The sequence below is a fragment of the Sceloporus undulatus genome, chromosome 2 (assembly GCF_019175285.1).
Source record: "Sceloporus undulatus isolate JIND9_A2432 ecotype Alabama chromosome 2, SceUnd_v1.1, whole genome shotgun sequence".
Classification (NCBI taxonomy): Eukaryota; Metazoa; Chordata; class Lepidosauria; order Squamata; family Phrynosomatidae; genus Sceloporus; species Sceloporus undulatus.
Window position 1 is genome coordinate 9,016,589 of NC_056523.1, and position 14,401 is coordinate 9,030,989.

Genomic DNA, 14,401 nt, shown 5'->3' on the forward strand with positions numbered 1-14,401 from the left:
GTGATTGCTGCCTCCTTCCCTCAGTGGCCTGGCTGTGGTGGTCAAAACTTAAAAAAAGAAAGTGCTAAGGTAGACTTAATGTTACAGAAAACAAACATGACCATGGAAGACCTACATAAATTCATCCTAGATGACAAGGAATTCAAAATAATCTAAGATTTCCATACCTTGGATCAAACATTGATCAGAACAGAGATTGCAGTAAAGAGATCAGAAGAGTAGGAATGAGAAGGGTGGCTATGAAAGTACTAGACAAAATCCTAAAGTGCAAAGATATACAACTGAACAGATGGGGAAATAGAAGGTATTTAACAAGATTTATTACTGAATGAACATTTTCAGCATTCAAATAATTTAAATTGCTTCTGCCCTGTGTGTTGCTTGATGATAACCAAGATGTGCTTTTGGATGAAACATTTTCCACACTTCAGGCAGTTAAATGGTTTCTTTCCTGTGTGTTGCTTGATCCTGAGTGAGGTCTCTTTTCTCAATGGAACACTTCCACATTCCAGATATTTAAATAGTTTCTCTCCTGTGAGTTTTTTGATGACGAGTGAGGTGTGCCTTCAGAGTAAAACTTTTCCCACACTCCAGGCATTTAAACGGTTTCACTCCTGTGTGAATTGCTTGATGACGAGTGAGTTTTGTCTTCTGGATGAAACTTTTTCCACACTCCATACATTTAAATGGTTTGTCTCCTGAGTGAATTGCTTGATGACGAGTGAGTTTTGTCTTCTGAGTGAAACTTTTCCCACACTCCAGGCATTTAAAAGGTTTCACTCCTGTGTGAATTGCTTGATGATAAGTGAGGCTTGTCTTCCGAGTGAAACTTTTCCCACACTCAAGGCATTTAAATGGTTTCTCTCCTGTGTGAGTTGCTTGATGACAAATGAGATCTCTATTCAGAATGAAACCTTTTCCACATTCCAGGCATTTAAATGGCTTCTCCCCTGTGTGAGTTGCTTGATGACGAGTGAGGTCTCTATTCAGAATGAAACTTTTCCCACACTCTAGGCATTTAAATGGTTTCATTCCTATGTGAATAGCTTGATGATGTGTGAGGTGTGTTTTCCGAATAAAACCTTTTCCACATTCTAGGCATTTAAATGGCTTCTCCCCTGAGTGCATTATTTGATGATAGATGAGGTATGTCTTCCTAGTGAAACCCTTTCCACATTCTGGGCATTTAAATGGTTTCACCCCTGTGTGCGTTACTTGATGATGAGTGAGATGTGTTTTCCTAATAAAAGCTTTTCCACATTCCAGGCATTTAAATGGTTTTTCTCCTGTGTGAAATGCTCGATGATAGTTGAGGTTTATCTTCTGAGTGAAACTTTTTCCACACTCCAGGCATTTAAATGGTTTTTCTCCTGTGTGAATTGCTTGATGATAGGTGAGGCTTATCTTCTGAGTGAAACTTTTCCCACACTCTATGCACTTAAATGATTTCTCTCCTGTGTGAATTGCTTGATGATAAGTGAGGTTTAACTTCTGAGTGAAACTTTTCCCACACTCCATGCATTTAAATGGTTTATCCCCTGTGTGAACTGCTTGATGCTGAGTGAGATGAGTTTTACTAATAAAAGCTTTTCCACACTCCAGGCATTTAAATGGTTTCTCTCCAGTGTGAATTGCTTGATGACGAGTGAGGCTTGTCTTCCAAGTGAAACTTTTCCCACACTCGAGGCATTTAAACAGTTTCTCCCCTGTGTGAGTTACTTGATGACGAGTGAGGTTTGTCTTCCGAGTGAAACTTTTTCCACACTCCAAGCATTTAAATGGTCTCTTTCTTGTATGAACATTTTTAAGTGAAATCAGACTGGACCCATTTGTACACTCACCAGCACTGAAAGATTTCTCCTTTGTTTGGATTCCTCTTTGAAGATTAAGGCTTGCTTTAGACATGAAGCTTCTCCCACGTACAAGACAAAGATATTTATTTCTTTCCTTTCCTTTTTGCATTCTTCCTTGGATCTTGGTTCCATAAACATCATCTTTCTGAGAAGGTTGTGTGGTCCTCCACTCCTCCTCAGTGTCACTTTTTCTTTCCTTCTCTTTTATCTGTTTGCATTTGTTTCTTTGCATCAATGCTTGGCATAATTCCCCTTTATACTTAATCAGTTGCCCATCACTGCCTGGAAAAGAGAGAAAGTACTGCTTAGAACAAAAAAAAAAGAAACAGAAGGCAAAATGTCAACACTTTTTGTAAGCTAACATCAATTGGAGAAGATCTCAGAGTGGGAGATGGGACTTCAGAGCCTCTCCATTGGTTTGCCTAAGAGATGAGCTCCACTGAGCACTCCTCAATGCTTTCCTTAAAAGGAAGCTGCTTTAAGGAGTTTGGTATATGAACTGGTTACCTCCCATCATCCGACCCCTTAAATACAATTATCTTGGTTTTCGTGTTCTGATCTTCCTTTCTCATTGTAAGCCTCTGGACAGGCAATATCAGGGTTGATTCTGATCCTGAGTAAGTTGGGCCAGGAGAAGATGGGAGCCCTGGTGGCGCAGTGGTTAAATGCCTGTACTGCAGCCACTCACTCAAAACCATAAGGTTGCGAGTTCAAGACCAGCAAAAGGGCTCAAGCTCAACTCAGGCTTGCATCCTTCCGAGGAAGTTGCTAAAATGAGTACCCAGATTGTTGGGGGCAAATTAGCTTATATTTGTAAACCGCTTAGACACTGCTTAGGCGGTATGAAGCGGTATATAAATGAAGCTTGTTTTTTTTTTTTTTTTCTCACAAATGGAAGATATTGTGCTGGACGGCATTAACGCAGAATCAGTATTGTGCAGCAAGTGGTGATATGGCCCTGGATACTGGAGGTCAACTCCCAGCTGTTGCACCCATCAGGTAATGCTAGATGCAGGTAGAAGTACTAATATTAAGAATTTAGAGCACCTATCTATGGACTTAATTTAGGATGTAAAGAATATCCACTAAATATCTGATGCTCTTCCTTTTCAGGTATTTTTTAATTCAATGAGGTACCTCAACAACAAGTTCTGAAGTCATGTGAAAATTAGTTCAGGGAACAAGATAAGGTCCACTTATTTGTCCATGTCTCTGATATTTATACAGAACATCTGCACGAAATACCTGACCTGAAGGCACAAGAATAATGTGGCCCAGAAGAAAACATTCAGTTGAGGTGGGATTTATATCTCTGTACAGGATGTGATGCAATGCAATGCTGGCTTTCCATTCACGTGAACTAGCCCTGCCTCCACACCAGGTCTTGGTTTTCTCCTTCCTTTTCAAGGAAGACCTGGGGAAATAATGGCTGCCAATGCCTTCAAATCCTCCCCTTTACTTCCCTCACTCCACTGGAATGCTCTGCCTCTCTTTCCATCTTTACAGGATTCAGTGGTAGGAACAGGACTTAACTACCTAATGGGAGCAAGATGTAGCTGCTTTCTCCTTCTGCCTCCTCACTTGCCCTTAAACAATCCAATCTTTCATTTTTAATGGTGTTTGGACAGAGTCACAGTGGCAGTTAGAGAAGGCAGATCAGGGGAAATATCTCTAGTGGGGCTACCAACACTCCACCTAGTGTTCCACCTGGACCTCACATTAATCATTGTGACTTTGACCAAAAACTGTTAATGAAAGGCTTCCTGGGAGGAAAGGTCAGATATCAGCAAAGCTGAAAGAAAACCATTTAAACTGTTTTAATATATCAAGAGCGAGGAAGCACTCTCAGGGGAGCCTTACCCAGAGAGGACAGGATCCCCAGAATTTCCTCCATCACTTCCCCATGAAGGACTCTTTGGCCTTGGTCCAGTAGGGCCCACTCCTGCTCCGTGAAATACACAGTCACCTCTTTAAATGTCACCTGAAGAAAGAGAACATGATTCTTTCAGATTGTTTAGGAAAACTGAAACCTTTACATGATGCCATCCACAGGCCCCTTACAGTGGCAACTTTGAGGGAAGCAAAGAAAAAGAACAAGATTCTATGGGAACCCGGGAGCAGTCAAAGGGAGATGGGCACTCAGACCTTTCTAAGCTTACTTGAAATCCTGTCCCCTACCTGATATCGTCTTGCAGAAGCTGTTCTGAGCTCATCAGGATAGAGAGATGTGCTTTTACATACAGGCCTAGTCCTTATTCCACCTCCTGTGAGGAACAGAAAAGAAAAGAGAATGTATTCTTCTGTATTCTTTCTCCTTCAGGTACCTCCTAGTCATGTAAATTCAGCCAACACCCTATTGCATGCACAAAAGAAACTGGGAGGTCATAGTAGAATCAAAATAACTCCAACGTTGGCAGGGGTACCCCCCCCCCACTAATTAATAAATATATGAAAAGCAAGTAGGCAAGTACATAGAATTAAACAGGCATAAAAATGTTCACCAACTTGAAGAAAAAAGCACTCAATTTGGTTGAGAAGGGAATGGAATGAAGAAGTTCAGGTTCCTGGTTGTTCCCTGCATAGTAGCACACACTGCTACACTAGAATGGGCTATCTAATGTTATTTTAATTTGTTGTCTGCCTTATTTTATTGAATGTTAACATGTACAAAGATGTATTATATTTAATTATTTTTGTAGAACATATGCCATAGGCAGGTTTATTTTATTTATTTTAATTGATTGTATGTACAGTGCTGTGTACATTTATAGCACTATATAAATAAAGCTTAATAATAATAATAATAATAATAATAATAATAATAATAATAATAAATAATAATGGGCTAGAACAGAATTTCACTCTTTCCTACACAAGACTATATTGTATTGTTTTCTGCAGACATGCTACCGGAACTGGATACTGAAATTGTGGTCCTTCAGTCTTCCTTCACCAGCGTCAATCCTACCAACAAATTTCAGTTGCACAGAAGAGGAGGAAAAGGAAGGTTGGACGAGCATAAAAGGTCATTGTAAAAATATGCTTAACTGTCATAGACTTTGTTAACTAAGGTAGGCCTGTAATTTCAAAGTGCTGATGTAAAATTGTTCAAGTCCTCTAATCCATACTGCCCAGATATTTCAGACATATTTGAGAGAAGTGAGTCAAATAGAAAACTACCCTCTTAGCCCTTACTCATTGAGGAAGACTTTCCTTCTCTGTCCTGCGTGATCCACTTGGGTTGCTGTCTTTGACTAAATTCAGAAGGATACTTCTCCACTTCAGCCATTTCTTCCACAAACAAGTCCTGCAACAGAAGCAGAAACAAGGAAAGAAAAAAAAAGAGAGAAAAATCAGGATAGGAAAAGAGGACAAGGCCATGTGATGCATTATCTGCATTCTAGATGTTTTCCAGATAAAAGGTGAGAATGGTTGCCTAGATTTACATGAGGATAAGGATGATGATTTTATTCATTTGTATCCCATGTTTTGGGTGTTTTTTTTTTTTTTTTTGAGTCTGGGATTCAAAGTGGTTTACAGCAATTAGAACAAGTACAAAGGAAAAAATATATAATCATATGCACAAATAATAGTTGAAAAGTAAGATATATACAGAATTGAAACTATTAAAATACAGAGACTAAAAGGCAGATAGAATCATAGAGTTGGAAGAGACCGCAAGGGACATCCAGTCCAACCCCATTCTGCTATGCAGGAAATCCAGATCAAAGCATCCCCGACAGATGGCCATCTAACCTCTGCTTAAAGACCTCTAAGGAAGGACATTCAACTACACTGTTTTCAGAAGGATGTTTTTATTTAAGGAGGGAGTGAGTCTAACCTGCCTAGGGAGGAAGTACTAGATTCCATCCTGATGGTAGCCACTGAGAATGCTCTATCCTAAAATCCCACGAAATACAACCATGAGGGTAGTGGGACCAGAAGGTACATGACACTCACGTGGGAGGGTACACTCCTTCAAAAAGCAGGAAACCAAGCCAAACAGTGCTTTATAGGACATAATTAGGACTATGAATTGTGGCTGGAACAGAAACAATAACCAGCAAACCTGTTTAAAAAGGAACTAATGGGTTCCCTGTAACCAACCCCAGTTAGCAATCTGGCTGCAAACTGTCTTCTGGGGAAAAAATTCAAAATCCTTGCCAAAACATTAGTGATGTCCCCTCAAAATGACCAGGATGAAATGAGCTCACCTGCTCCTCTCCCTGCTTCTCCTCCTCTGCCTGGCTCAGGAGGAAGCCCTCTGCCAAGGCCACTGCTTGGGAGGTTGTCTCCGCTCCACACTCTCGAACCCAGCTCCCCATCTCTGGGGGAAGGACGGCCAGGAACTGCTCCAGGATCACCAGGTCCATCATCTCAGCCTTGGTGTGTCTCTCTGGCTTCAGCCACTGGCAGCAGAGATTGTGGAGCTGGCTGCAAACCTCCCGGGGCCCCAAAGCCTCCTCCTGGAAGAGAAAGTGCCTGAAGTGCTGGCGCTGGACCTCAGAACTGAGCATCTTCTCCTCAAAGCTCCTCTGAGTGGTTCCTCCAAAAAGAAGCATGGCTCTTTTGTTCTGTACTTTGACTGAGCAGCGTGAAATCCTCCCCTAACGGATGGCTGACTGAGTTTTAGTTTACCATCAGTGCACCCAGGCATCTTCCAACACGCCAAAGACTCACGTTCCTCTTCTACTAGACTTTGTCTCAGGGGAAATTACCAGGGACATCAAGGCCTACAAAGAACACAAGACATTCTGTGAATGATCTGTTCTGAAGACTCTCTTGAGAGAAGAAGATGTTTTACAACTAAATCCAAGCTGAAAAGTGGCTCTTCTCTCTGTACAGAATGTTACCTCCCACTCAAAAATAAGGGGAAAAGCCGCTAACCAAGACCATTACACACATTGACAGTGTGGCATCCTTCTTCCACTTGCTTTGTCCACACTGCTTTTCCTTCTTCTTTCTTATTCTTAGCACATAGAATATCTAGGTCCTGCAGTGCAACTCTATGGTCACCTTTAACCAAACGTCACACCGAAGGACCTAGAGATTCCTAGAGCCAACACCCCACGAGCCATTTGTAGCTCCTCTGGTGCAACTCTACAGTCAATGTCTGGCAGATGTTGCCCACAGAGTTGCACTGGAGGACCTGCAGATTCCTAGAGAGGTGCTCTCTTCTCAGGTAAAAACATAGTGTTTTAGTTACCTGTGGTTTTTCCTCATTCATGGGGGTCCTGTGCCCCCAACCCCAGCAGATGGGGAGGGATGAGTATGTGTATAAACACACACACACACACACACACATATATATATATATATCAGGATTTATATATAAATAAGAAAGTATATATAAAGAGATCTTGTAGCTCCTTTGAGACTAACTGAAAGAAGTTGACAGCATGAGCTTCATAGACTTTAAGTTATTGAGGCCTGTTACAGATTGCCAAAATAAAGCTGCTTGGGGTCTCTTTGGAGGTATGCTATTTAAAGAATGCATGGGTCCTATGAGTCCGGAGGTCGCGCCAAAGCCACACTCCATTCCTAAGCACCGGAGTGCAGCTTTGCATCATTTAAGCAGCATACCTCCAGAGAGACCCAAAGCAGCTTTATTTTGGCAGTCTGTAACAGGCCTGAGTCTGTTTGGGTCCAAATGCATCTGAGGAAGTAGACTTTAGTCTAGGAAAGCTCATACTGCCAACTTCTCTCTTTCAGTGAGTCCCAAAGGGGCTACAAAGCTTCTCTGCGTACAGATTTTACAAACTAACACAGCTATTATGCCTTTGAATTTTAAGAGGATGCTCTCTCTCTCTCTCAGAATAAATATTTCAGTGCAGTGCATCTCTTACACACATACATATGTACATATCAAATTACACACACTCACACATCAGAATCTATTCATCTACATCTCAGAATATCGGATTTATATATTTTAGAATATTTGTATATACACACACACACACACACATATATATATATATCAGAATATTTCTCTCTTCAGAATATATATTCATCTACATCTCAGAATAGCTATCTATCTATCTGTCTATCTATGTATCTCAGAATCTCTCTCTCTCTCTGAATATATATACAGTATCGTGATTTAGAGGTCAGAATAATTGTATACACACACATACACGTCTTCAGAATATACACCTGAAACTCTCTCTCTCTCTCTCAGAATCTGTCTATATATAGGATTTATATGCCAGAATATTTGTAGACACACACACACATATATATATAGAATATCTTTCTCTTCAGAATATATGCTTATACACATCTCAGAATCTCTCTCTCTCTCAGTATATATATATATATATATATATATATATATCAAGATTTATATATGTCAGAATACCTGTGTGTATACGTATACGCGCACACACACACACATATATATATTCACATATATACACCCTATTTGTCAGCATGTATAGCTCTCAGTCATCTATCTATCTATCTATCTATCTAAAGGCCTATTATTTCTCTCTCTCAGATAGATATCAGGATTTATGCCAGAATATTTACATATACATACACACATATATATCAGAACGTATAGATCTCAGTCTATCTATCTATCTATCTATCTATGTAAAGGCCTATTATTATTTCTCTCCAAGGGAAGGAAGGGGCTTTCCTCCTGGCTGGGGCTGGGCGAGGGAGCCAGGCCAGCGGAGGCCCACCTTGGCGCTGCTCCGCTTTCTTCTCTCCCCGACCGACCGCCGCCCTCCCGTCCTCCTCAAGCTCCTTCTCCTCCTCCGCCTCACAGTCAGAGAGAATGCCCTGACTCAGGCCCCGCCCCCAAGGCAGCCTCCGAGCCCCGATTGGGCCGTCCCTCCCGCCACTCAGAGCCCCGGCCACCAATCAGATCCACGGCCCGCTCAGGGCCCCGTCCTATCAGGGCTCCGCGTTTGAGCGGGTTGGCGGCGGTTGGAGTCAGTTGAGGGAAACTAAAAGAGGGAACTAAGGCAGGCCTCTGGGACTCTGGGAGTGGAGGAGGCAGACTTGGGGCCTATTCCCATTGGAGCCACATGAGGCAGCAACACTGTAAAGGGCGCGGCTGACTGAGCCAGGTCCCTCAACACAAAACGCTCACACAGTAAATAAAGATATTACTGTGCACACATACAGAAAGAGAGAGAGAGAGAGAGAGAGAGAGAGAGAGAGAGTCAAGGGCTGTCCAGACACAGTTTGTGTTCTTTTGGTAGAACCACAGAATCCAGTCCAGCCCCTTCTTCTGCCATGCAGGAACTCCCAGTCAAAGCATCCCTGGGAGACGGCCATCCAGCCTCTGCTTAAAGGCCTCCAAGGAAGGAGACTCCACTACACTCTGAGGAAGTGTCTTCCACTGTCAGACAGCCCTTTCTGTCAGGAGGTTCCTCCTAAGGTCGAGGTGGAATCTCTTTTCCTGGAGCTTGCATCCATTGCTCTGGGTCCTCTTCTCTGGAGCAGCAGAAAACAAGCTTGCTCCCTCCTCAGTATGACACCCCTTGAAGTATTTAAACAGGGCTATCATTTCTCTCAAGGTGAAATTCCCTATAATTAAGACATTTCCACATTTGAATGCCACCAAAGTCAATGATCACTAGCAAACTACAGTTGGCCCATACTTAGGGTTGTCATAAGTCAGGACCTCCAAACCGGGACAAATGTAGGACAACATTTTAAAATGTAGGGCTTTTTTTTTTTTAAAAAATGGAGGACATGTGAAAAAAATTGGTGATTTTTAAAAAATGTTAATATAATGTTTCTTAGGCATGATCAAAATGGAGGACATTTTGGCATTATTCCTAGACCAGTGGTTCCCAACCTTCCTAATGCCATGACCCTTTAATACAGTTCCTTATGTTGTGGTGACCCCCAACCATGAAATTATTTTCATTGCTACTTCATAACTGTAATTAAATACATGTTTTCCAATGGTCTTAGGCGACCCCCATGAAAGGGTCATTCAACCCCCAAAGGGGTCCCGACCCACAGGTTGGGAACCACTGCTCTAGACTATAACCAAGTTCCCCTCTGGAAGAGACTCTTCCTCTCACTGTCTCCTCAACTCAACTCCCCTTCAACCCTCAGGATTCTAAAAACCCAACTTCATCTCTGAACATTCTAACCCCAACTGACTCAACCCAACTGCCAAGCGGAATCTTCAAATTCCCAAGCCAGCACCTGATTGGCTTCTGATTGGCTGGTTTGTAGTTAGCTCTTCACAGGGCACACTTCAGCTGTCCCTGTCTTAAAATGGACTTTCTCAGGCAAATACAAGTGAGGTTCAAGCTCAGCATCATTGAGACAGCAGCTGCTTTCTTTTTGATTTCTCTATTCTCAAATATTTTTAATTAAATGATTATTACATTTAAAACATATACATTAAAACTAGTTAAAAACAAATACAAGTGTTAATTGTAAACAAATCAAACATACAACCAAAATATGATCTTCCATATATGTAACTCAATTAATTTATTTTCTCTTTATCAGTTATGACCTTCCACACTCTTTTGGTTCTTTCCTTCTTTCTCCTTCTGCCTCTTCCTTCTACCCTTCTTTTACTCTAATTCCTTCCCTTTCCCTCCTCCTTTCTTCTATAAACTCTTCTTACCTCTTCCATATCTACCATGTCCAAAGCGTGTCCAAAGGAGGGCGACAAAAATGGTGAAAGGTCTGGAAACCATGCCCTATGAGGAACGACTTAGGGAGCTGGGGATGTTTAGCCTGGAGAAAAGAAGGTTAAGAGGTGATATGATCGCCCTGTTTAAATATTTGAAGGGATGTCATATTGAAGAGGGAGCAAGCTTGTTTTCTGCTGCTCCAGAGAACAGGACCCGGAACAATGGATGCAAACTGCAGGAAAAGAGATTCCACCTGAACATTAGGAGGAACTTCCTGACAGTAAGGGCTGTTCGACAGTGGAATGCACTCCCTCGGAGGGTGATAGAGTCTCCTTCCTTGGAGGTCTTTAAACAGAGGCTGGATGGCCATCTGTCAGGGATGCTTTGATTTGGATTTCCTGCATGGCAGGGGGTTGGACTGGATGGCCCTAGTGGTCTCTTCCAACTCTATGATTCTATGATTCTATGATCCTCCTCCTTCCTCCTCTTCCTCTCAGTCATTCCTCTCTCCCAACCGCTCTAACCTTCTTTTCACCTTCTTTTCCTCCTTTCTTACTACTATTCATACCAACTATTCCCAGATATGTTTAGGATATTTTATATTTAGTGGCTGGCATCCATACTTATTTGTCGGGGTTTTTTGGGGTGCTATGTGGACATCTTCTGGAAGAGTTTATTCCTGACTGTCTTCCATGCCAGTGTTCTCTCTCTTTTTTAAAAAATAGGAAATTTTATTGAACTTTAAAACAAACATAACAGGATATAAATATCAGCAGATTAACACAAAAATTGCAGTACAATTCTATCCTGCCCCCCCCGTTCCCATATATACATGTATTGACAACAGAAGATCAGTGTCCAAAAGGAACTATACAGCTGCTATTCCCATTCCTCATCCTTTTTCTGACTTATCCTCCGCAGCTCACATTTCATATGATGTTTGTTCCTACCCCCATCCATAAAATTATTTTCGTTGCTACCTCATAACTGTAATTTTGCTACTGTTATGAATCATAATGTAAATTCTGCTTAATTAATAAATATTTAATTATTACCAATAACCAATTATTAATAATTGATAATTAATTACTTTTAATGACTATTAATTGTTATTAATTATTAATATGAATACTATTGATTCCATCCTCCGCTGCTGCCACCCTGCTCTTTCTTGGGAGAAGGCCAAGCAGTGGAGGAGCCTTGAGCAGGGAGACCAATGTCATAACCAGAATGGAGGGAAAGAAACCACCAAATGGAGGACCTTCAAGAAAAATGTAGGTGACATTACAAAATAAAAGCTAAAACCAATGATATAAATTCCCAAAATATATAACTATAAATGCACCAGAGACCTCCTAATGCCCCTCTATGGCACTGTGCTCCCAGCCCCTCATCCTCCTGGCAGCCCCCCTCCTTAGAGGTGAGAGTCAGCTGGAAAAGCACATCTCATTCCAGAAGATAAATATATAGAGCAGTTTGCACTCTATGTCTTTCCAATTTATAACAACGGCTACAAAACTGAATAATGGTAATAGCATATGGGCCATGTAGGTCGAAAACACATTGCAGAAACAATCCAGTTTGAGGCCTTGGTTCAATGCTAAGGAATCCTGGGAAGTGTAATTTGTGAGACATTTAGCCTTCCCTGTCAAAGAGTTCTGGGGCCATAAGAAACTACAGATCCCATGTTCCCTAGCACTGAGCCAGGGCAGTTAAAGCGGTCTCAAAATGCATTTTTTCTGCAGTGTATTTCGGACCTTGCTTTTTAAAAAATAGTCAAGATTTAAATGTTGCTTTAAAAATTATTTCCATCTCCAGCAGTGAGATGGTTGGAGGGAAAGTGTTACGGGGGAAGGACTGCCAATATATTGAGTGATGCATTCTGGGGTATGTACAATTTGTGGCCAAATAAGTGGCCCTGGGAAGGTCACACTCTCTCAGCCCCAGAGGATGGTAATGGCAACCCCTCTTTCAAGAAACTTGCCAAGAAGACCCCATAAGGTTGTCTTAGGTTTGCCATAAGTTGTAAAGAACTTGAAGACACACAATAGCAGCAAAAAAGTTTGCAATGATTTCATAATTACTGTAGTACATAGGAATAGGAACCATTGCACTGTAGTGGTTTGAAAGTTGCACTAGGACTCTGGAGACCTGGGTTTGATTCCCTGCTCTGCCATGAAACCCACTGGGTGACTTTGGGCAAGTCACACTCTCTCAGCCTCAGGTGAAGGCAATGGCAAACTTCTTCCAAAGAAATCTGACCCAGAAACCTCCCATGGATAGGGTCACCTTAGGGTTGCCAAAAGTCCAGAAGAACTTGAAGGCACGCAACAACAAAAAACCTGTGTGTGTGTGTGTGTGTAAAATGCTGGCTCCCGCTGCATGCTTCAATCCAAGCATGAGGAGGCAGCTGCAGCAGCACCAGACCTCCCCAAGGTACACTGTCACCAGCTCCAGAGCCCCCAGAGCAAGACAAGGAGGAAAGGGCTGAGGGAAGCCCTCCTTCAGACGGTGCCCCTGAGCCAGGCACTCTCTGGCCCCAACTGGGCTGCCTGGCCCACTTCTCTGAGATGGAGGGGAAGCAGGCAGTGGTCTTTACCTTCCTGTCCCCTGGCCCCCCCCTCCTCTGAGCCAACAGAATCCCCAGTCTGTCTCTAGCCTTCAAGGTCAGGTAGATACACTCAATGTGAACTGTTTTCCAGACAGGTTTCCTGGTCAGAGTGTTAGAATCCTTGCTAGTATTCTATCAGTTATATGTTTTATGTGCGTGGGGATGCTGGAGGTTGGGATGCTTTTGCTATGGCTAGTATAGTGTAGCTACATAGGAGCTGAGTGGTGCCAGGTGGCTGTTATGTGGTGTCCTTGCAGGCCTCTCTCAGTGGCTTGGAATGCAAACTTAGAGCATAGAGGGATAGAACCAATGTGGGGGGGATGTACTGCTTTTGTGTGTGTGTGTGAGGGGGGGGGGGGTCAGTCTCAGCTTAAAAGCTGAATGGAGTTGAATTACTGATCCTGGAGCTATCAATAAAGTTCTGCTTATTCATCACAAGACAGACTGGTTGATTGTCTATGGTACAGGTTCTTCATTCTGACACAGATTGGTGTTACTTTTATGGAACAAGGCAACCCCCCCCTCGCCCACTTTCCCTAACCTGCTTCTTGATGCAGTATCCGGCTGGGAGGGCTTTAGCCCACGTTACACTACTATATACCCCCAGCCAGGTTTCCGTAAAACAGGCCAGGTCGGCATCTTCCTCCTCCAATAAACGGTTCCCCATGACATTCTTGTAAACAAGCTTATAAAAAGTGGGGTAGACAAGGCAACTGTTACATGGATTTTTAATTGGTTGACTGACCGAACGCAAAGGGTGCTCAACAATGGCTCCTTTTCATCCTGGAGGGAAGTGACCAGTGGGGTCCCACAGGGCTCTGTTCTGGGCCCACTGCTATTCAACATCTTTATCAACAACTTGGATGACAGAATTGGGAGCATTCTTATCAAATTTCCAGATGACACCAAATTAGGAGGAGTAGCTAACACTCCAGAGGACAGGTTCAACATTCAAGATGACCTGAATAAACTAGAAAGTTGGGCCACAGCTAACAAAATGAACTTCAACAGGGAGAAATGCAAGGTACTGCACTTAGGGCGGAAAAATAAAATGCACAGATATAGGATGGGAGACACATGGCTGAACAAGACTACGTGTGAAAAGGATCTGGGAGTCCAAGTAGACCACAAGCTGAACATGAGTGAACAGTGTGATGCGGCAGCTAAAAAGGCCAATGCAATTTTAGGCTGCATCAGTAAAAGTATCGTATCTAGATCAAGGGAAGTAATAGTGCCACTCTATTCTGCTTTGGTCAGGCCCTACCTGGAATATTGTGTCCAGTTCTGGGCGCCACAATTCAAAAAGGATGTTGAAAAAC

The 14,401-nt window shown here is 42.5% G+C and overlaps 1 protein-coding gene across 1 annotated transcript in view; it reads right to left on the reverse strand.

Annotated features, from left to right (window-relative positions):
* Window positions 1-300: 300 nt before the first annotated feature.
* Window positions 301-14,401, reverse strand: part of LOC121922021 (zinc finger protein 420-like) — a 319,204-nt gene continuing 305,103 nt past the window's right edge. Inside the window, exon 7 of the mRNA XM_042450893.1 lies at window positions 301-1,764. Within this exon, the coding sequence (XP_042306827.1) occupies window positions 517-1,764 (1,248 nt within the window). The 3' untranslated portion in view covers window positions 301-516. The remainder of the gene's footprint in view (window positions 1,765-14,401) is intronic.